Source organism: Octopus sinensis, linkage group LG14 (genome assembly GCF_006345805.1).
Source record: "Octopus sinensis linkage group LG14, ASM634580v1, whole genome shotgun sequence".
Taxonomy (NCBI): Eukaryota; Metazoa; Mollusca; class Cephalopoda; order Octopoda; family Octopodidae; genus Octopus; species Octopus sinensis.
The window spans coordinates 41,491,960-41,515,420 of record NC_043010.1 but is presented as its reverse complement, the minus strand read 5'-3'; the positions used below and the strand labels follow the sequence as shown (position 1 = coordinate 41,515,420).

Here is a 23,461-nt window from a genome sequence, read left to right as displayed (position 1 = left end):
ATGGACGTTATTGATTGGCTGAAATTGCAGAAATTGAAGAAAACAACAAATATCTTACAAACTATAGAATTTTCTTAATAAAGCCAAGAGAAAAAGATGTTTTATAAACACATTCTACCAGTATAGTTACCTAGAAATTATGTTAAAAACTGCCGTTCAAACCGAAAAGATCCATTTACCGTTTTACTTGTTTCAGTCAAATGAATTCGTTTGGGTAGTTCTCGAGTTCTAATAATGCAAACATGCACAGAAACAGACACACATTCTCAGTTTCATATATATATATATTCACACACACACACACACACATATATATATATATATATATATATATATATATATATATACACGTGTATGTATAAGTATATATGTATATGTATGTATAAAAAAGCATCTTTTTTATGGTGAGCTCAACTCTGGTAAACGACCACAACATAAGCCAAGAAAAACGTATAAAGAATGTGAAGGTAAACCTGAAGAGACTAGATATAAACGAGTGATTGGGAAAATGATGCTCTAGGTCGGAATAAGTGGAGAGGTGTTGTTAGGACTGGTTGCAATGCGTGGGAGGAAAAGATGATTCAGCACTCTGAATCATCTTGTTATAAAGGGACAATTAGAACTGTAATCAACAGTGAACATTGGGTATGTATTATATGTTGATCATGTTCTGTTGTCAAAAGCAGGATATGTGAACCATATGAAGTCACATGAAAATCGTAATACCCAGATAGGTAATGATCTTGGACACCAACCACCTCTTACAACTTGTGTCATATGTCAAAACACTTGTAAGACAATATCTGGACTTAAAAGACATATACTAGTTCACAAAAACATTCCTTCTGAATTAGATTCCAAAGAGCCAAAATATAGAAGAAACTTAAATAATATCTGTCACTTGTGTTTTAAACCCTGTCAGTCAGCAGCCGGTCTTAAACGTCGTCTAAGGACACATCAATGGAGCGATTGTACAGTGTGATGGTGTGTGTGTTGATGGGATGGCTATCATCTCTTAAGATGAAGCAATCATCATGTATATGTGTATATATATATATATACTTTATTTTAAGCAGCAGAAAATTCAACAAATTCAACAAATTCTGCTGCTTAAAATAAAGCATATTACTCTACCACTGGTATTCGAGTACTCTTTTTTCCACCTTGTTTCACATTTATGTGTTTACTCCGGTATATATATATATATATATATATGTGTGTGTGTGTGTGTGTGTGTGTGTATATATATGTATGTGCGTGTATATATATATATATGTATGTATATGTATATATGTATGTGTGTGTGTATGTATATATATATATATATATATATATATATATATATGTCTCCACTGTCATGTTTTTGTTCCCAACTTTGACCCTCCATAAAACCTAATTTTATATTTTAGAATTTATGGGAGCAACTGTCTTTGAAGATTCATGTTCTCATTCAGTACTCAAAATGAGCAGTAGATACAATGCTGACAGCTGAGGAAGGGTCCTTTCTCTGTGTTTACTTGTCCTGTTCTCCATTTTTTCTTGTTTATGTATTTCATGTTATTTGAACTGTTGGTGATGTCCTCTACCCATATGTGCATACAAACATATATATACTATATATTATTTACTATTTATATGTATATATGTATGCATATATATGTATGTGTGAGTGAAGGCGCATGGCTCAGTGGTTAGAGCGTCGAGCTTATGATCGTGAGGTTGTGAGCTCGAATCCCGGACCGGGCTGCGTGTTGTGTTCTTGAGCAAGACAGTTTATTTCACGTTGCTCCAGTTCACTCAGCTGTAGAAATGAGTTGCGACGTCACAGGTGCCAAGCTGTATCGGCCTTTGCCTTTCCCTTGGATAACACTGGTTGCGTGGAGAGGGGAGGCCGGTATGCATGGGCGACTGCTGGTCTTCCATAAACAACCTTGCCCAGACTTGTGCCTGGGAGGGTAACTTTCTAGGTGCAATCCCATGGTCAGTGTCGTGACCGAAGGGGGTCTCAGATATATGTATGTATATATATATATATATATATATATGTGTGTGTGTGTGTGAAAAGGTTGAATTATATTTTGTCCTTTAATTTGGAGGGTTCCAAAAAATGATTTCTAATAAAGATTATTTATATTTCACTGGTAGCTTACTGGCATATGTTAGTGAATATGAAAATAATACTTGTATATGGTGTGTTATCTGAATTTATGAAAAGGTATCCCATAAACCTCAACATGTTAAAAATGGGGAAGAGAAGATGTTGACATTTGAAAGTATTTTAACATCTCTTTAACAAATTTGTTGAGTTTTACGGGATACCTTTCCATAAATTCCCATAACCCACCATATATCCATGGCTTGGCTTCACGAACGAAGATCAGGAAGGCCATCCACGTCGCGTGCATGCACGCTCATGACTGATAAGTCCGATATGGGAAAGGCAGGTCCGTGAGCAGTGTCCACAAACGAAGGTAACATCTTGTGTGGTGTCAGAGGTGGCTCGCGCCTTCCTCCTGCGTCTCTTGTCTTTAAGTGTGTCTCTTCTTTGTTCCTCAAACTTGCTGACTGCATTGAAGATCGTGTGGCACCAGATATCACGGTCCGCAGCCAGGTCTGATCAGCATTGGTGGTTAATATGACATGCTGTTAGAGACTTCTTGAGGCAGTCTTTGTAGCGCTTCCTCAGAGCTCCTCTCACTCAGTGGCCGGTGGAGAGTTTGCCAAACAGGGCAATCTTAAGAAGGCGATGGTTCTCCATTCTGGAGACATGCCCTGCCCATCGGAGGTGGTACTTCAGTAGCATATCTTTCAATGCTGGGGATCTCGGCCCGCTCCAAGACTTCAATGTTTGTGACGAAGTCACTCCACCATATATATATATATCAGTCGCCATGATAGATCGGTAGCCACTACACACATTTTTTTCTCTCCTTTTTTCTTTCTGTGTTCCTTTCTGTAGAAGAGCGTAGGCTCGAAACATAAAAGACTTTTTCAATTCCTGAGCATCTGTTTGTTTTGTACACCACCTGTCTTCGTCTTTTGTTTTTTTTGTGAATTCACCCTCTCTCTCTCTATATATATATACACACTGGCGAAAATATATTTAAGACCAATGATAAAAGTTCTATTTCTTACAAAATATTTTGTTACTAACACCATACAAGTTATTTTTATCTTTTACACCTTATGCAGAATTTATTTCTCTTTCGAATGATGTAGACAATAACTATTTTTATACAACTTGAAAAATTCTAATGCTAAATTAATATAAACATTTCAAATTTACCTGCAAAATTAGTTTCAGACCGTATCATTATAATTTTATTTAAAGCTTAGGATTGTAGCAAAAATGAGCAACAAGAACGAAATACATATTAATACCTTGTGCCGTAGTCTTTATTCTTGATAACGGCTGAACAACGCCTCGGCATTGAATTTGCTAAGTGATTACAAAATTCTGTGGGAATGTTTTGCCATATTTCATTGATATAATCGAATAATTGTTTTACATTAGATGTTTTTTGAGCATGGACTTTTTTGGAAACATAATTCCACAAGTTCTCGATCGGATTCAAGTCCAGGCTCTGGGGAGGCCATTCGATTACGTCAATATTATGGTGATCAAAAAATTCCATAACCTTTTTGGCTTTGTGCACAGGACTATTGTCTTGCTGATAAATAACCCCCAGAGGCATTTGGTGAGTCAAATATGGCACAACATTATCCTTTAGTAGATTCATATAACCTACACTATTTATCCTTCCATCAACTTTAACTAGAGCGCCAACACTAAAGCTACTAAATGCCACCCACAGCATCACACCTCCACCCCACCACGTCTTTTTCACGCATTTCGGATGGAATTCCTCGGTTGGGCGACGTCTGACGTATGTTTTACCATCTGATCCAAATATACAGAAGCATGACTCGTCACTCCAAAGGATCCTACACCAATCTTCGGTAGTCCATTGAGCATGGCTTTTTGCAAAATTAAGGCATTTGAGTCGATTTCTTTTGGATATTATTGGTTTTTTTCCTAGTGATTCGTCCATGTAGTCCAAATTCTCTTGCAGCATTGAGGATGAATAAAGTCAGCTCAACCCACCCCAAGTCAATGCTGTGTCAAGTCAAGTCAAGTCAAGGACGGTTTGTGGTGTAAAATAACACCATTCTCGTTGGACAATTGTTTACATATGTCAACGGCTATCAGCATTTGGTTGCCTTCTGAAAGTCGGTGGATTCGATGGTCCAACTGCGCTGTCATTTTTCTTGGGGCGCCAGTCCTTTGCTGATCTTTATATTGACCAGTCTCCAAGTACAACTTCCATGCAAGCTGTTTTACTGAACTTTAGTTGCTTACTGGTGTTGAAAAGGAAACTTTTTGCTGGTGGAGTAATACAATTTTTGCTCACGTGACTGGACTAAGGCTACGTTGTTTTCCCATTATTCATCAATTATATGTATTTCTTTACTACCCACAAGGAGCTAAACGATTTTTCTTTAACTTTGAAAATGGATAGGAATTTCATGCTATCAAGCAGTGATTCCGAATTTAAAGGTTTTTCAACGGAAAATATGGAGATATCGAGAAAAAGAATGAATGAGGTACAAAAGCACATGGTGTATGAGAATGAATAGGATATTTCTGTATCCAAAACCGAAAGCAGCGATTCTGAAGAAACTGAAAGCAGTGATAGCGACAGCAAAGACGATTTTACAGTGGAATGAAGTAAAAACTTTAAAAATGTTTTTATTAGCAATTTTTCTGAAGAGATCGGGGTGTATCCATAGTCTTTCTTAGGAAGCGAAACCATTGGACTTTTATTGTTTTCAGTATGCTTGTTTGAAGTGATCACTGCGGAAACAAACTGTTACGCAGAATGTAAACAAACAGTATATTCCAGGAAAGGCCTCGAAATGGGGGATCAAAGTTTGGAAAATTTGTGAAGCAAATACTAGGTACTGCTGTGGATTTAGTTTTTATACAGGGAAAATAATGTTAGTCAGCATGGCCTAGGGTACAATGTGATCTGAAATTTATTACTTCCATACCATAACCAGGGCCGTATATTATTTTTTGACCAATTTTTTAGTTCGGTCATGCTTGCAGTGGATTTAGATGGATTCTAGTATTTCAGTTTATTTCACCTTTATGGTACACCTGTTCTATTGTGCATTAAATTCAACTGATGATCTTGTGATGTGCACAATTCTTCTATATCAAAATTTTGTTGAATACCCAATTGAATATCAGCTGATGATTCATTTTCTATGGTGATGTTTAAACAAAATTTTAATATTTTTACCTTTTGCTCAGTTTACCTGGATTTACCTGTAATTAAAGTCACTTTGAGACAAAAGTTATGCAATAGAATTAAGAACTCTTTCTTTAATTATGTTCCAAATATCACATTAATATGTTGATAAGTAAAAGAGTTACAGTTGTTAAATGAAATTAGTCTAAGTTCATGATTATTTTAGAATTTAGTTGAAACTCATGAGGGGTGTATTTTGGTCAGAAATACAGTAACGAAAGGGTTAAGGCACACAGTTTAGCCATCTCACTACAGTTGCAAATTGTAAGACGTAGCTGTCACCACTGCTATATGAACCTGAAGATTGCGTAGTTGAATGCATGAAAGTACTAGATACCTGGGTATCTTGGTGGATTCCTCCTTTTCGCCTTCGGCCCAGTGCGTCCATGCTGCCAACAAAGCGCGCGGAATTCTGTTTTTGATTCGATGGTCATTCGGAATGCTCACAGCAGCCATATTCCTACCACTCTATGTCACGCTGGTGAGACCCATATTGGAGTATGGGATTCAAGCCTCTTCTCCTTATCTCCTCAAAGACATACAGCATCTCGAAAGAGTCCAGAGGCTGGCCACCCGCATGGTTCATGGTCTCAAAAATTTGTCCTACGAAGAAAGGCTGAGGACGCTCGACCTTTATTCTCTTGAAAAACGCCGCCGCCGTGGTGATCTCATTCTCGCCCACAACATCATAAGCGGGAAGTGTAACCTCTCGAAAGAGCTGTTCTTCACTCCCTGCTCCGGAGCGTCGGCTGCGGGGTCATTCCGAAAAGCTCTACCTGCGACGATTTCATCTCAATCGAAGGAGAGGAGCTTTCTCCGTCCGGGTTGCGGATCCGTGGAACAAGCTGCCAGACGAGATGGTGAAGATGCCGACGACCGCTTTGTTCAAAGCCTCCCTGGACCTCAAGTGGCCTGAACTCTTTACATGGACACCACCCTATACTCAACTCCATGTCTCCCTACATGGCCTTGCTATTTGCTTTTGAGCCAAATTAACTAACTAACTAACTAACTAACTGACTAACTAACTAACAATCATAATGAACATTTAATATTCTATCATTTCATTATATTATATCATCTTATATTATTATAAGATTGTAAATAAAATGTGAAAATCATATAAAGTTGGAATTCCCTTGATTAATATATTCTTCTATACACGATCATACACACCCTTGTGTGTGTGTGTATATATCTATATATATATAATATAGATGGCGGTGTCCCAGCATGGCCACAGCTCGTGAGCTGAAACTAGATGAAAAATATACACACTCGTCTGTATCTCTCTCTCTCTCTCTCTCTCTCTCTATATATATATATATATAATATATATATATATATATATACACACATAAGTCGTGAGGACCAAAGACATAGTGTTTCGTGTTGCAAAACAGTGTGTGAGAGCAAATCATGATGTCATAGGAGAGAAATGTGTCCACATGGATCATGGCTCACTTGCATTTAATGAGGCTGCAAAGAGAGACTTGGAGATGCCACTATGAAAGGTTGCTAAATGAAGAGAATGAATGGGAGAGTCTGCCAAATGTCGACCTAACGGAGGGACCAGCCATCCGAATTGACAGTAAGTTGGTAGATAAAACAATTAAAGGAATGAAGACAATGAAAGCCTCCGGCCTATCAGGAATTACCTCAAAAATGCTTAAAATATCTGGTGGTGTCAGCTATAGTCTTAATCACCCGTATAGTCAGTCAGGTGATACATGAAGGAGTCATACTGGTAGCAACACCATTGTCAACTGCTACAAAGGTAAAGGTTATGCATTAGATACGAATAATTACAGATATCAAATTGTTGGATCAGGTAATGAAAGTCACAGAGAGGGTCATAGCCCAACTAATTAGGGAGAGAGTTAGTTTAGACCAGATGGAATTTTGCTATATTTCTGGTAAGACAGCTGCAGGAGAAATACCTAGCCAAAAATAAACCTTCATACTTGGCTTTCGTTGACATGCAGAAGCTAGACATAGATGAGTGGTTAGTCAGAGCTGTACAACCTATGCACAGGGATGCTACCAGTAAGGTGAGGGTTGGCAATGAGTATAGTGAAGAAATCCGGGTAGGGGTCCACCAAGTATCAGTCCTCCACCCCCTCTTATTCATCATTGTCCACTAAACAATAACAGGAATTCGAGACAGGCTGCCCCTGGGAGCTTCTCTCTGCTGATGACCTTGCTCTAATAGCTGAGTCACTATCAGAAGTAGAGGAGAAGCAAGGCCTAGAAGGTCTAGAGTCAGTCTAGCAAAAACCAAAGTCTTAGTAAGTAGTAAATGATTAGAAACAATTGTGTGGGTAAAGCAGTAGAACACTTCCACACTTTGAAATTGCGCTAATCATACCAACTCTTATGCAAATGTAAGAAATCAAGTCCCTGATTGACAGCCCTATGTACCAACTCCCTAATTATGATTACTTATCCTGTGTAAAGTATCTTTTCTAGCAATCTATTTTTACATGACATACTCTTTTACTCTTATACTTGTTTCAGTTATGTGACTGTGGCCATGCTGGAGCACTGTCTTTAGTCGAGCAAATCAACCCCAGGACTTATTCTTTGTAAGCCTAGTACTTATTCTATCGGTCTCTTTTTTTGCCAAACCACTAAGTTACAGGGACGTAAACACACCAGCATCGGTTGTCAAGTGATGTTGGGGAGGACAAACACATACACACATATATATACATATATGCTACTTACCACACAGCCTTTCCTATGCCTATAGTTAATATATTCATGATAAAAATATTGTTTTTATATTTTGTCTTTATTTTCATATGCTTACAGGTTTTGGACTGTCATTAAATATACAACATAAACAACCTGAACTAAATACTGAGACATTTACTCATCACCCCACTGTCTTGCTGCTTTTCTCAAGTGTAAGTTATCTTAAGGTTCTTTTACCATTTGATCATGTGAGTATAACTGGATCATTTTGTTGTGTGTGGCAAAGCAATTTTACTGTGTCTTATATCACTTTAGCTTGTAGTAGGTGTTTATAGAGAAGTTATATGTGATAGAAACAAGAAACGTCAACAAGAAACTATGACATTACAACCAGCCAGGAAAAGTCTTCGCTACATTTGCGGCACCTGCCAGAGGGAGTGTTTGTCCAGGATAGGACTACACAGCCACAGCAAGAAATGTATTAGGACATGAAATGTAAAAGCCGGACTAGATTATTTTATGCACAACTCCATTGTTTCCTGAGACAAAAAGGATGCCAACAACAATAAGTGATAGACTATCATATTCTCATGAAGAAAAGTTTTCTCTCATCTGTATAATGTTAGAGTTTGCAGACAAATGCAAATGAATCGAAACAGAAACTGAGTAACGGTGGCGGCAGCAGAACAGCGCTTGTTGTTTGATGGTCATTTCTTGTTACGGTTTTCTGTTGAGTGTTTATATTTGCCAAAGAGTTATAATGGCTTTGTAGAAAGTGTACTTTAACTTGGATAAAGCACTCTCACTTTATCTGACAACAACAAAGTATGTATAAACAAAGTGTAGGCAACTGCTTGTGAATACTAAGTTCTTCTTTGGTGTACAATGTACCTTTCAACATAGACAAATTGATCAACAAGTTCAAGATAAGAGCTAGCTGAACTCAAAAATATGAGACAATCTCGAGAAGAAACTATGGAAGCTGAAAGTTCCCTTGGCCAGATGTAAGATCAAAGTAACACTCGGTGATGTGTGACAAGATGGAAGAGGAAATAGTGATTTTCAACATAGAGGAGCCTCTATGAGACTATTGTGAGCGATGGATCAGCTCTGTATATAAAGTAACTAAAAGGAAGGTGGTATTGTACAATTCATAGAATAAAGTAACTAAAAGGAAGGTAGAATTGTACAATACATAGAACCATAAAAACTACAAGTTAGGCCTAGAAAGATTGGAAAAAAGGGGAAAGATCAAGACCTTCTTAGCTAAGAGCAAGCCACTGTAGCTAAGTCATCAAGTTGAAATTAAGATTTGCTAATACTCTACAATGAAAGGATCAGAGGTATGAGGTGTTCTGTATTATAAGACTTTGTGTGTGTGTGTGTGAACCAAAGTGTTATTGGGGAAAACTGCATGGCATGATACCAATCCACTTTTCCTGAACAACACAAAGAAAAGATGCAAGAAAATATTTCTCTGAAAGGTTCTGAGTCATTTTTCTTTGCAGTATTTGTTTGCTGACCTATATTGTATCTTTTGCATCAAGGCATGGTGGAAAATTATCAGTTTACACAATAGAAAAAGTCCTTTGGAAAAAGAGGTGAATGTGTAGAACCCAAAAAATAGTAAAATGAAGTTGGCAAAAATGTTAATCAAACAGACCGAATTAAGAATTTTTAATTTTGGGAAAGAGTTTTGAAGTTGCTAATTTAAGTTAGAATAATTATATGAAAAAGAGCGCTCACATGAAAACAGAGGCAAATCATAACTCACAAATGAATACTGCTGGCAGTACTGTGCAAGCAGTCGATTAGAGCTTGCCACAGCCGACAAAGTAAAGTATTGGTTTTTTCTAGCTGGGTGTGTGTCACATTTTTGCGCTGGCTCAAGCCAAATTCTAGGTGAATTGAAAGTAGTCTATTTATGTTGGGGGCATGGAATTTTGAGAAAAAAATTATAAGAAAAAGCATCCTAAGTCAAAGAGAGCACACATGTCGCATTTGGTGAAATTCAGTTGAAAATTGTAAGAGTTGAAGTGGTTCACACAACACACACACACAGACAACTTACCTTTTAATATATAAGATAGATAAATATATACACACACTATTAAAACTGAAAGTATTATCTTCCATTACAATAGAGATGTTATTGTTTCACTTTTGACATGTAATACTGAAATAGTATAAAAGCTAAGAGGTTACTCTGGGTTCACATTAGGTAAGAAGTTGAAAATTTTATTGGCCCATGACACTGCATGGACCCTGATAAAGGCATTAATAAAATTTGAATGAAATCAGTTGGGTAGTTCTCAAGACAGGCAGACATTCTCAGTTTTATATATATAGATACAACAGGTTTCTTTCAGTTTCTGTCTACCAAATCCACAAACAAAGCTTTTGTCAGCCCAAGGTGCTTTTAATGTTCATAAAAGATATGCCTGAAATATATCAAAATGGCCAAAACATTGAAGCAGATGAAAAATGTTTTGGGTTGGATATTTGATTATTATGCAGACTGCTAGAATTTCCACTGGATTAAAATTATATATATATATATATATATGCTATGCAGTGGGACAACCTGGAACCAGTTTCTTCCCACACAGCCTTGTTGTGCCTATATATATATATATATATATAGGCACAACGAGGCCGTGTATATATATATATATATATATAGGCACAACGAGGCTATGTGGGAAGAAGCTGGTTCCAGGTTGTCCCACTGCATAGCATATATGCATATATATATATATATTTAATCAATATAAGGGTAGCAAAAAATTCAATAGAAATTTTTTTTGCCACCAGCGGTCTAGTGAGAAAGAAAAAATAGTCAAAAGACTATATAATATACATTCAACAATAATATTAAGGAATGGCCTTAATAGTCCATTCAACTCACTAAAACGAGCAGCTAAACTCAAACCGCTAAATAGTAGTAATTCAGAAATCAAAGGAAAATTAAAAACATTTACCCTAATCATCTTTGGACAATGCATTGTTTCAACGTACTTTTTGGTAAACCAGCCTAATTAAATTAAATTAAATTTAATCAAGACAATTTACCACTGGCTCGTCTCATCGGCAAAGAAGCCAGGAGGAATAAATATTCCACGAGGCAACAGCATCGATGCCTTGGGAATAAAAACTCTAAATTTTCAAAATCTACTGTCACCGCGCCAACTTATCAGCAGCAAATATAAACTGCTGATTTAATATATATAAATAATTTTAATCCAGTGGAAATTCTAGCAGTCTGCATAATAATCAAATATCCAACCCAAAACATTTTTCCTCTGCTTCAATCTTTTGGCCATTTTGATATATTTCAGGCATATCTTTTATTTTTTTACAATTAGTCTAAGAAAACCCAGCAGTATACATGCATAGTCCTTGAAAATTAGTGAGGTCAGTAGATTTGAATTTCCCTGACAAAAGTGTGGGTAAAGAGAAGATTCTTAGCATTGTGTTTTTTAATGTTTTTTTTTTTAATATTTTTTTTATCCCTGATAGTTTACTAGATTTAACATCCACCACCTGACTTGTGATCTTTGAATTAAAGATGAAAAAATAAGATGCATCTATTTAATATTTGAATAAAAGATGATTGCCTTTGATCATAAGTTTGCTCAGAATTGACCTTAGGTTAAATAACAATTGCTACTCTCTATATACACATGCATGTATTTCAGGAAGCTAACCCTAACCCTCAGGTCACATTCGCCAATCATATTGGTCAATATATCAATACATCCAGTTCATGAATCTAGTCATGGACTGCATATGGGCACAGGTTAAGAAGTTTGCTTCTGGATCCTGGTTGACAAATACTTTCTGAAATTTGGTAGATGGAGCAAGAAGCCTATGATATATGTGTGTATTTTACTTAAATTGCAGTAAACCAGTATTGAGATGTTGGAAACTTATAACCAACAAGGTTAATGTTCACAAAATGCATGGTATAAAAAATGAAATATCTTCCACACTAGAAATACCTTCCAACATATAGTCATGCTACCATTTTGTCATGCATAAGATACTACAGATGTTATACAAGAGTGTCTGTGTACAAAAGTAGAACACTAACTAGGATATAATTTAAAATAACCATGTCTCATATAGATCTTAAATTCCTCCTTTCTACAATAATCTCTATTATGTAGCATCATTAACATTGCCTCTAAATATTTTTCTGTTCTTCTTTCTTCTTTCAGTGAGGCCATACCAATGGAGGATATATCCAGGATTCCACAACCTAATGGAATTAAAGTTTTCATTCAGCGAGACTATACAGATGGCACCCCAGTCAGATTCCAGACAAAATTTCCTGCTGAATTGGAAGGAAGGGTTAGTTACACTAAGTGTTAAACAATTAGTAATTTTGTATTCTTTGTTAATTTACTTTAATTAGGTTTTCTTCTAGTGAGTGTATATTTTAAAACTTGAAAAAAATCTTTTGAATAAACTTTTTCAGAACGTCTACAATTTGTAATAGTTGTTTGACCTCCAGTGACGAAAATGAGGAAAAAGTAATTATTTAGTCTTATTTTTAGCATATAGGGTGGAAGTATACTTATAAGATCAAAGCAGACTTCCACCCTTTTTCCCTTCATATTAGATATCAATTGTTGAAGTACCCATTTTGCTGAAATACCCAGAATCTTCCACCATCTTCTATAATGTATTGTGATCTAATACCAGTTGCACAGTGAGCTCATGAATTGTGATTGATCTGTTCACACCAATCAATTCATCTACTCACTGGCTATTCATATCAGTGGTTACAGTTGATATGGTCAAGGTCCCTACTGCAAAGCCATCCAAGAAAACTATCAGAGCACAGTTAAATCTTTAAGATACAAACCAAAACATCTATCTATCATATTCACTATATTTGCCTCCAGTATGGCCACCAACTGATCCTGTACTTCTATAAGAACAAAAGTGGGCAATGAAGGAATTGCAACATACCCATACTGCAACCCATATAACAAACTATTCAGAATGTATGGTGTGATCCATAACCAAGCTGAGACACATTATATCTGGAGCAATGAATATATTATCATATCCAATTCTTTGATTGACCTATTATCTACCTATTTCATTACTACCCACAAGGGGCTAAACACAGAGGGGACAAACGGATTAAGTCGATTACATCGACCCCAGTGCATAACTGGTACTTAATTTATCGACCCCGAAAGGATAAAAGGCAAAGTCAACCTTGGCAGAATTTGAACTCAGAACGTAGTGGCAGATGAAATACCGCAAAGCATTTCGCCCGGCGTGCTAACGTTTCTGCCAGCTCGCTGCCTGTTATATACCATAAGATTGTATGGCCAAGATTAACTCAAACCACACGATAACAATGCAATATTTCAACATCATCAAGGTCATCACTGCAGCTTTCATCTAGTCTAAACATACTTATACTTATAATAAATAAATAATCTTTAACTGCAGCTACATAATGTCTTATATTCTAACCAACTTTAATCTTTAACATTCCAGATTGAAAGATCAACATTTGCAGAAACAATAAACACCATCAATGAAATGTACAAAGAAGCCGAAAGCTTGGGTGGTAGTACCTATTGTGAAAGCTGTTTTGCTTGCCTCACTGCATATCTTTCCTATTTGTGTGTGGACACTCACTATGAAAAGGTATTTATTAATTGTTGTGATCAATGTTATTTTCATTCAGACATCATTTTGTTTTGATATGCAAAAAAAAGTGATACACAAAGGTCACTTTTGTTTATTTATATTTTTTTTCAGTTTAAAGGTCAACTGGATTTTTTGCATTAAAAGTTTTACCTACATTTTCTCTTCATATGTTTACCTTCATTTTTACACATCTATTCATCTTTTATATACTCTTTTTTATATTTTTATTGCTGTTAGTATCAGCTCAGTCTCGATTGAACAACCTTATATTTAAATACATTCCAGTTGTGATTAACCAATCCTATTTTCAGGTTGGTGCATTTAAGATTCCAATATGCAATGTCTTCTTTCTTTATTAAGACAGTAATGTATGATTTGAGGAAGATTTAGCTGCTATTTTTCTAACATAATAAATCCATCAACAGAGAATTTCCTCATTGGCAGTTTATTGTTATTGTTCATATAACAGTGGTTTGCTCTGGTGAAGCAAATTCATGACACAGGGATGACCATTCATCTAATTAGGTAATGACTCTTGAAGCAGTTTTGTTAAACCCATGGTACTCACAAAATTTGTTTCACCAAAAGATGGATTTATTAATCAGTCATGGCACAATTTGGCTTTGAAATCTAGACTTACTACATACTGATTGTTAAGAATAGTACCTCAGAAAGATAGAACTAAAACCAGTACAAGAATACTCTCAAAATTGCTTTGAAACATAAAAGACTCATGTTTATTGCTCAAATCATAAAGTGCTGATTTAATTCCAATTGCACACCCTTCTTGTGCAGTTTTGTTGGGCTATGACTGTCTGTCAGAGAGTTTGATATCTTTCAGGATTTTAATCAACTTTGGTTCGACTAAAAGGGTGTTTAGCTTTTAAAATAATGATAAAGCTATCATAAAGAGGTGGCTATATTAGACAGAATTAATGTTAAGAATATGGTCAACAGAATGCTTAAAAATCACATGGTAGTTATAAATAATTTTAATTATTACTTACACTTATTTCTCATGTACATCATTTGAAGTATGCTTTGTTTTTACATCGGCCACATTGCCTCTGCGAGGCCCAACACTCAAAAGGTGCTTTTTACATGACACCAGCATGAGTGCAAATTACGTGACACTGGTATTGGCCATGACTTTGATTTCCCTTGGTTTGACAGGTCTTAAGCACAGCATATTGCCAAAAGTCTTGGTCACTAGTCATTGCCTCCATGAAGCTCAATGTTTAAAGACCATGCTTCACCACCTTGTCTCATCTCCTCCACTGGTTTCCCCCACAGTTAAAGATCAGCACTTCTTTAAACAGCTGTCCTCATCCATATGCATCACATGACCATATCATCACAGTCGTCTCTCTTGTGCCCAATTCTTTTCTCTCAAGATGCTTACAGTCTGTCATACATGCACACTGACATTGCACATCCAGTGAAGCATGCCAACTTCATTTCTCTCAAGCCTACACATGTCCTCAGTATTTACAGCCCATGTTCCACTGTTGTGCAGCATAGCTGTTTGCACACAGGCATCATACAGTCTGCTTTTCACTCTGAGGGAGAGGTCCTTTGTTGCTAACAAAGATAGGAGCTCTCTGGACTTAGCCCAGCCTATTCTTATATAAAGTTTAGCCTTACTTAAGAAAACACTTCTGTCAATCAACTTCCTGTTTTCATTATATACATTTATTTTTTTGCATTTTATCAAGTAGAATTCTTCAGACATTTAACTTTTGATTTTTGTGTGGATCCTAGGGCAGGTAATTGATGGTTTGTTAACATTTAAACCCAAAACAAGTTCATCTGGACAAATACTAAGTAATTGTGAAGGACTGTCTCTGGGGCAGATTTCTCCTTTTCTTAGGGTTTTTTTCTTTTTGCATTGTCTCTGCCACTATCATGTTGTGATATTTTACCATACTATGACTAAATGGACTGTCTGCAGCAGTAGTACAAGCATCAATGTTATGTTAAGTTTTTCATTCATTTCCCTGTAATAATCATTACTGAATTCTCATTCATTATCACTTTAAAAATGATCAGAAGTTCCAAAACAGGATATCTATCAGAAATATATTCTTAGTGATCTCTTCCTTTATTTTAAATAAACTGGCAGCAGAGTACCTAGTAGTAGCCTGAATAAGATGCAGAATTCAGGACTTAATGATCAAGACATCTGTCTACTCATTAGTTAAAATACTTTCATCAGGCATTTCAACATGGAATAAAGCCATGTATACCTGATCAGACTCTACACCTTCTTAATGTGACTTAAATGCCCTTCTTTTTTAAAGCTTACGTTTAAAACATCTCATACTCATACCATTCTTGTCTGTAGAATTCAACCTTCTGTCACAATAAGATTGACATTTGTTACCTCTCTGTAACATCGTCTTTGTTGTCTTTTTCTATCTAATTTATTACTGTTGAAGTTAACAGTCTGATTTATGCTTCACAACTGGTATAATACACTCATTAAAACATCTCCTAAAAGTTTTTCAAGTGTACCCCTCTTGCATTCTTAAGTCAATTGAGACCGTGTAGTACATGCTAACTTGACATTTTCTTTGAATATGTTAGCCACATTTTGTACAGAAAAGGCCTGGTCATATTGTAAAACAAGTTTGAATGGCAGTAAGAAAATCATACTTTACAGGAAAATGAAACTTGTACAAGAGGGACATTTATAAACCATTTTCTTGTCCAATTTTGAAGGAGAATAAAGAAGCCTGCAGGTCTCAGTTGCTTTTTTATTTTAAGCTGTTCCATATAGAGAAAATCCCTGGAGAAGGACATCATGCTCGGAATGGTCAGTGGCAAGAGAGGAAGAGGCCAACCAAGAACCCGCTGGCTTGACACCATCAAGAGTGATACCGGAATGGACATATCCAATCTGAAAGAAGCGGCTCCGAATAGACCTGACTGGAGGACACTGATCCATAGAGTAACCGAGAGTCTACTTCGACTGAGCGGATAGATATAGATATACAGAAACCAAACTTCTAAATCTTGATGCAATGATTGATAGTCATCTGCTTCATTTGCTTCATTTGCTTTTGTTATTTATTTGCAACTGCACCCAAAAAATATTTCATGTCACATGTTACTCCAACAGTAACAGTATCCTTTTCATCTGTTTTATATATATTTATCAGTATCAACCAAATTCATTTTACAACTTATTGCCTATATCATCATCATCATCATCATCATCGTTTAACGTCCGCTTTCCGCGCTAGCACGGGTTGGACGGTTTGACCGGGTCTGGGAAGCCAGGGGCCGCTCCAGGCTCCAGTCTGAATCTGGCAGAGTTTCTACGGCTGGATGCCCTTCTAACGCCAACCACTCCGTGAGTGGATTGGGTGCTTTTTACGTGCCACCTGCACAGGGGCCGGAGGGTCCGGCATCGTCACGATCGGTTCGAGCATTTTAACGTGTCAGCGGCACGGGGGCAACGAGGTCCGGGGTACTTTGGGGATCGGGGTACTTTGGGGATCCGGGGTACTTTGGGGATCCGGGGTACTTTGGGGATCCGGGGTACTTTGGGGATCCGGGGTACTTAGAATGGGTAGGGGGTATGTGGAATTGCTGCAGAAAGCAGCCCGGGTCTTTGTAGTCACAGCATATCTCCAGAGATCTCGGTCCTTCGTCATTGCCTCAGTGATATACTTCAGTTCACTGAGCAAGAAATAATGTTTCTCTCTGTACAAAAGTGTCATTGGCTCAGCTACTAAATGTTTATAACAGTCAATACATTAAGTCGTTCAGACTTGAATACACAATACAATGTTAGTCTTCAAACGCTAGTCCTCATTCGAAGGACATAACTCAACATAGTAGCCCAAATTACTTTCACTGGTCCTGCTATCTACCATAGTATTGTTCTCATTTAAACATATCACAAGTAGCTGGAAGCAGTTACAAACCACCTTCACCACTTTCAGTGTCTTTGCATCTCACTAACCACCAATTCACTTTCCATAGAGCAATATTTATTGTAAATTTGCTTTTCTATAACATCTACTGGTTATCCCTCTTTGTTGGGAGCCTGTGATCACCAATTATTAAAACTAACTTTAAAAAAAAATTATACCCTATATTTAAATTGTAGTCACATAGAAAATTAAATGTATGTGTGCGTGTGTACATGTATGTATAAATGAGTGCGTGTATGTATGAGTGTGTGTGCTATGTGTGTATGGGAGGTATGTGTGGGTTCATTTGCGTGTGTGTGTGTATGTGTGTGCGTGTGTATATTTACTTTATATGTTTTTCATCACTTGTTTTTTTTCATGATTTGGTCACTAATTGTTTTGAAAGGTGTTTACTGTCTAAAATCATTTAACTTTTCCTGATACCATACTCGTTAAATGTTTTTATTGTCACATCCTAATTTCTTCTTTTGCAGTGTTTGAAAAAGATTGGTCGATATATTGAAAACCAAAATCAAACAATATATGTTTCTCGTGGATTAATGTTGGTAGATCCAGCTGAACGTGGTTTGCGAACAGTATCCTTTTCATCTGTTTTATATATATTTATCAGTATCAACCAAATTCATTTTACAACTTATTGCCTATATATATATATATATATATATATATACTTTATTTAAAGCAGCAGAAAATTCAACAAAATCTGTTACTCTGAGTTTCTCGTTGCCGTTCATCAGACAGTTTTTGCTAGAATGGAACCGATATATCGGTTCCATTCTAGCAAAAACTGTCTGATGAACGGCAACGAGAAACTCAGAGTAACAGATTTTGTTGAATTTTCTGCTGCTTTAAATAAAGCATATTACTCTACCACTGGTATTTGAGTACTCTTTTTTCCACCATGTTTCACATTTATGTGTTTACTCTGGTATATATATATAGGCAATAAGTTATAAAATGAATTTGGTTGATACTGATGAAGAAAATATTTTAGACAAAATAAAATGAAGGAAAAGTTGCTTATATGAGTGTAAAAGTCAGAAACTGGAAAGGACTTGATTTCTCATCTTATTGATGTCTAATTAATACTGTACTGTATTTATTTGACTGAGTCCATTTTCCACCTTATCTTCGGCTATCTTGTCAAAGAAAACATACATTAATCTTTAGTAATTATAGCTGTATATCATGTAATTCAGTCAATCAAAGATAGTTTTTTATATTAATGTATTTTGACTGATTTTACTCTAATATTTAAAAATCAAAGCATTCTGGTCAAAGTTTTTTTCCTATTTGTCATAAATTGAAAGGAGAAACAGTACCATACTAAACACAAGATCTTTTTTCCAAATTTACTTAGTGGTGTGCATCATTCATGAATGCACAGTCTATACAAATTGTAACAGGATGAGAGTTCAGGAACACTGGAGGGGTGTCCGATCTGATCCTGTCACATACAATTTAAGTTGAAGAAACGGAGACAAAGTCGGGCGGTCTTCAACAACAGTAAGTGGTGGTTTATTCTGCGGTTACAGGTAAGAACTAGTGCACGTGTATCTCTAGTAGGGAAACCGGCAGCCGAATCCGCAGGACTAGTGGCGATGCTTTCTCGTGCGAGTCAAGACGATTCATCAGTTCGCTCCCGCTTCGTTGGGGTGAGGTTCTCTGAGTGTAGGGTTGTCCCCTGAGAGAAAGTCAAGCCACATCCGATCGCTAGCGCTGCTCATGCCAGAAAGACCAATTCAGCGGTCAGGCTTTTAGGTTCCAGTTCCTGCACATGCGCACGAGGAAAACTTCCGGTGGCCAACTGGAAGTAATCCAATTCTGCGCATGTGCGCTGAAACTTACACAGTAGTGTCACTACAAAATAATCCTTACTTTATTGGCCATAAGGACCATCAGTCTATACAAATAACATATCTTTTATTTAATTTCAGGGTCACCCTGATTGAATAGACTTATTATTAAATGCATTCCAGCCATGACCCTCTCTGATTTTTAGGGTAACAGGAATTGGATTATCTAATATTACTTTTAGCAAGTCAAACAAATGGAGAAAATCTCTCATCGGCATGGTATATACTTAGCAAGTGGTTGTAGTGGCTGAGCTGTCTGAGGTTTCCTATCATTTAAACTGCTTCTAACAATATCCAACTTCTTTAGACTACATCTTACTGGTTTTACATTTCCAACCTAAACCCTACTGAATCCACGACGACTGAACTGTATTCTGTTCAATTAAACTACTCCCTGTTGAGTCCAACTAAACTACTGCACTTGGGATAAATTTTACTTTTGTCATTTTGTTAATCAGATTCAATCATATTTCCTTAATCAGATGTCCAGTTGGAAATCTGCATCTTGCAAGACTCTGGTGGTATTGGCGGCAGCGGAGGAAGTGGTCTTGGAGGAAGATGATATAAGAATTTGTGAATTTGGTTGTTCTTCTGTGGGTGGGGTAGGGTTTGGTGAGGGTGTTGTCTTTGGAATATTATCAAAATTACTACTACTGCTACTACTACTACTACTACTACTATTACAACTACTACTACTACTGTCATTTAAAATTCTTAATAATTATCATTGCTATTGAAGTGGAAGAAGATAATGAAAGGATATAAATTGTTTAATAACAATAAAATTCCTTGTGGGATTTGTCCTGTCTCTATGCTCTGAGTTCAAAAACATCAAGGCTGACTTTGCCTTTTATTTATCTGATGGTGGTGGTGAGGGGGTTTCAATAAAATGAAGTACCAGTCAAGTACTGTAGTTAATATAGTCGACTACGTCCTCCAGAGCTGTGTCCTAATGCCTATGCCAGAAACAATTGTTATTAGTAATTGTACTGATGTTATGTGTTGCTTCTTATCAGCTCCTAAAGATTTATATTTGTCAAACTTTGTCATAGAAAAACTTTTTAAATTGGCAATTCTAACTTTCAAGTCCATTCTACCATGCTAACAGCAGTGACTTGAGTGTTAGTAGGACAGAAAAATGAAAGATAATCTATCTATCTGTCTATACACACATGTGTGTGTTTGTGGGTGTGTATACATATATTTTATGCAATCATTCGCCATACTGGACCGCTAAATTCTCTCTGTTTATTTTCTTTTATTCCTTTCCGTTGAAGAGCATACGCTCAAAACGTAAAACATTTTTTCATCATCCCAAGCATCAAACTAATACACTTGTTTGTTGTTCATACACTTGTCTTCATCTTTTGTTTGTCTATAAATTTTAACTATATATATATAAAATATTTTATAATTATATACATAATTATAGCTAGGGATCGGCTTTACGCTTACCACGCACTGCAAGAAATAGGCGCTAAAGCCCCAAGTACCACCTTAAAATCTCCGAGAATAACACACTATATTGTAGGCAAGCAAAAGAAAATAATGAATCTACATGGCTGGTTAACTTCATATGGAGTCTATTTCTTGCAGTGCGTGGTGAGGCGTAAAGCCGATCCCTTTTTATAATTATGTATATAATTATAAAATATTTTGTAAAATTTACCTATGAGGTTTTTATTTCCTATTATTACCTATGAGGTTTTTATTTCCGCACTGACTACCTGGTAATATTATTATTGATTTTAACCTTTTATTATAATTAATATTTGTATATATATATATATATCTATACACACACACACACATGCATTCATACATAGTTATACACACACCCATAATTGTTTTATCATCAACTTTTCTGTGTTTGCATGGGTCAGATATAATTCAGTGAGGTAGATTTTCTACAGTCAGATGGCTTTCTGTCACCCACCTTCACTTGTCTTAAAGCAAGGTAATATTTCCCCATGTCAGGACATTTTTACCACAAAACAATAGAAACAAATGACACTTCTTGCATGATGATAACACTCATTTACAACTTGCTTGTGATATCAAGACAAGTGACGCAAATACATACACACACACACATATATACTTACCTATATGTGTGTGTGTGTGTCATCATTATCATCATCATTCAATATCTATTTTTTCATGGGTTGGATAGTTTGCCAGGAGCTGGTAAGCATAGGGTAGAGACTGCACCAAGCTCCACTGCTGTCTGCATTGGCATCATTTTTACAGCTGGGTGCCCTTCTTAATGTGAACCACTTTACAGCGTAGACTGGGTGTGTTTATATATATATATATATACATATATGTACATATATATATGTATATATATATATATATATATGTAAAAAGCACCCACTACACTCTCGGAGTGGTTGGTGTTAGAAAGGGCATCCAGGTGTTGAAACTCTACCAGATCAAGATTGGTGCCTGGTGCAGCCATCTGACTCACCAGCCCTCAGTCAAAATCGGCCAACCCATGCTAGCATGGAAAGCAGACGTTAAACGATGATGATGATAATGATGATGTGTATATATATATATATATATATATATATATATATATGTATGTATATATATATATATATATATATATATATATATATATACACACACATATACACACACAGACAAACCTACATACATGCATAATATACACATACATATACAGTACAGGTTCTTTCCGATTACATCTACCAAATCTACTCACAAGACATTGATTGACCCTGGAGACATTGCTCAAAGCGCGGCGTAGTGGAACTGAAGCTGAAACCATGTGGTTGTAAAGCAAACTTCTAAACCACACACATACACTCTCTAACGTGTATCTTTTCACATATGTCTCATGCTATCATGGGAGACTGAAGTTAACTGATGATGATACACATATACCCGTATACACACATGTATATACATATATATATATACACATAAATATATACATATATATATATATATATATACATATATATATATATATATATTATATATATATATATATATATATATATATATATATATATACATGCATGTGTGTATAGGGGAGAAATGGAGGTAGTTAGACGACTTTGTGGTGGTAAAGAGTGAGCATCTTTCTTCGTAATTTTTTTTTTTTTTCATTGGAAGAATTTTTTATTTTCATATATACTAAAGACAAAGTAGGAAGCCATTTACATTAGGTATAGAATAAAACTTACTGTTTATTCTTGCTGGATATCAAAAGGCCATAAGGTAGCAGTGGTAGTAGTGGCAATGGTAATTTTGGTATTGGTCTGAACTTAATTATATTGTACATGTGCTTTATTGTCTTCTGTCAGCCTTTGTTATTTTGGCATGAAGAATGTATTCTCTTTTAATTTGATTTGATTTTTTTTTTTTCCCTGAAAATTTTATTTTTCCAATTATTTTATCTAATATTACTTCATAGGAAAAAAAATATTGAGAATTGTCTCATTTCTATTTTTATTGAAATATATTAAAATGGACAGTAGGTGGGTGGGGAGAAGTAATACAGAGGAAAGATATGTGAACTCAAACATGAAATGGAAAATAATCACTTTAGTATTATTGAGCTCAAATTCCACCATGGTCAACTTTGCCTTTCATCCTTCCAGGATTGCTGAAATAAGCATCAGTCAAGCACTGGGGTTGATGTAATTAAGTGCCCCTTCCCTTCAAAACTGCTGGCTTTGTGCCAAAACTAGAAAAAATTATTATTATTATTATCATTAGGGCAGCAAGCCTGGCAAGACACTTAGCAAAATTTCATCTGTCTTTATGTTCTGAGTTCAAATTCTGCCAAGGTTGACTTTGCCTTTCATCCTTTCAGGGTCGGTAAAATAACTACCAGTTGAGCCCTGGGGGTCAATGTAATCAACTTACCTCCTTCCGCCAAACTTGCTGACCTTGTGCTAAAATTTTAAACCATTATTATTATTAATAATGAATTGGCAGAATT

The 23,461-nt window shown here is 36.1% G+C and overlaps 1 protein-coding gene and 1 long non-coding RNA gene across 3 annotated transcripts in view; both read left to right on the top strand.

Moving 5' to 3' along the window:
* The window catches only part of LOC115219478 (golgin subfamily A member 7), a 33,877-nt gene that overhangs the window by 1,691 nt on the left and 8,725 nt on the right, over window positions 1–23,461 (top strand). Inside the window, exons 2-6 of one of the 2 annotated variants that reach the window (XR_005001876.1) lie at window positions 8,130–8,224; window positions 12,233–12,365; window positions 13,533–13,685; window positions 18,103–18,204; window positions 19,976–20,097. Coding sequence is in view for 1 of the 2 variants with exons in the window: in XM_029789650.2 (XP_029645510.1) it covers window positions 12,246–12,365; window positions 13,533–13,685; window positions 18,103–18,204; window positions 19,976–20,047 (447 nt within the window). In the remaining variant the exon portion in view is untranslated. Of the gene's footprint in view, window positions 1–8,129; window positions 8,225–12,232; window positions 12,366–13,532; window positions 13,686–18,102; window positions 18,205–19,975; window positions 20,321–23,461 lie in introns of those variants that run through there. The other variant, XM_029789650.2, reaches the window with a different exon arrangement.
* The window catches only part of LOC118765966, a 27,663-nt gene continuing 5,477 nt past the window's right edge, over window positions 1,276–23,461 (top strand). Inside the window, exons 1-3 of the long non-coding RNA XR_005001877.1 lie at window positions 1,276–1,309; window positions 2,663–2,665; window positions 11,396–11,407. This is a non-coding gene — a long non-coding RNA (uncharacterized LOC118765966). The remainder of the gene's footprint in view (window positions 1,310–2,662; window positions 2,666–11,395; window positions 11,408–23,461) is intronic.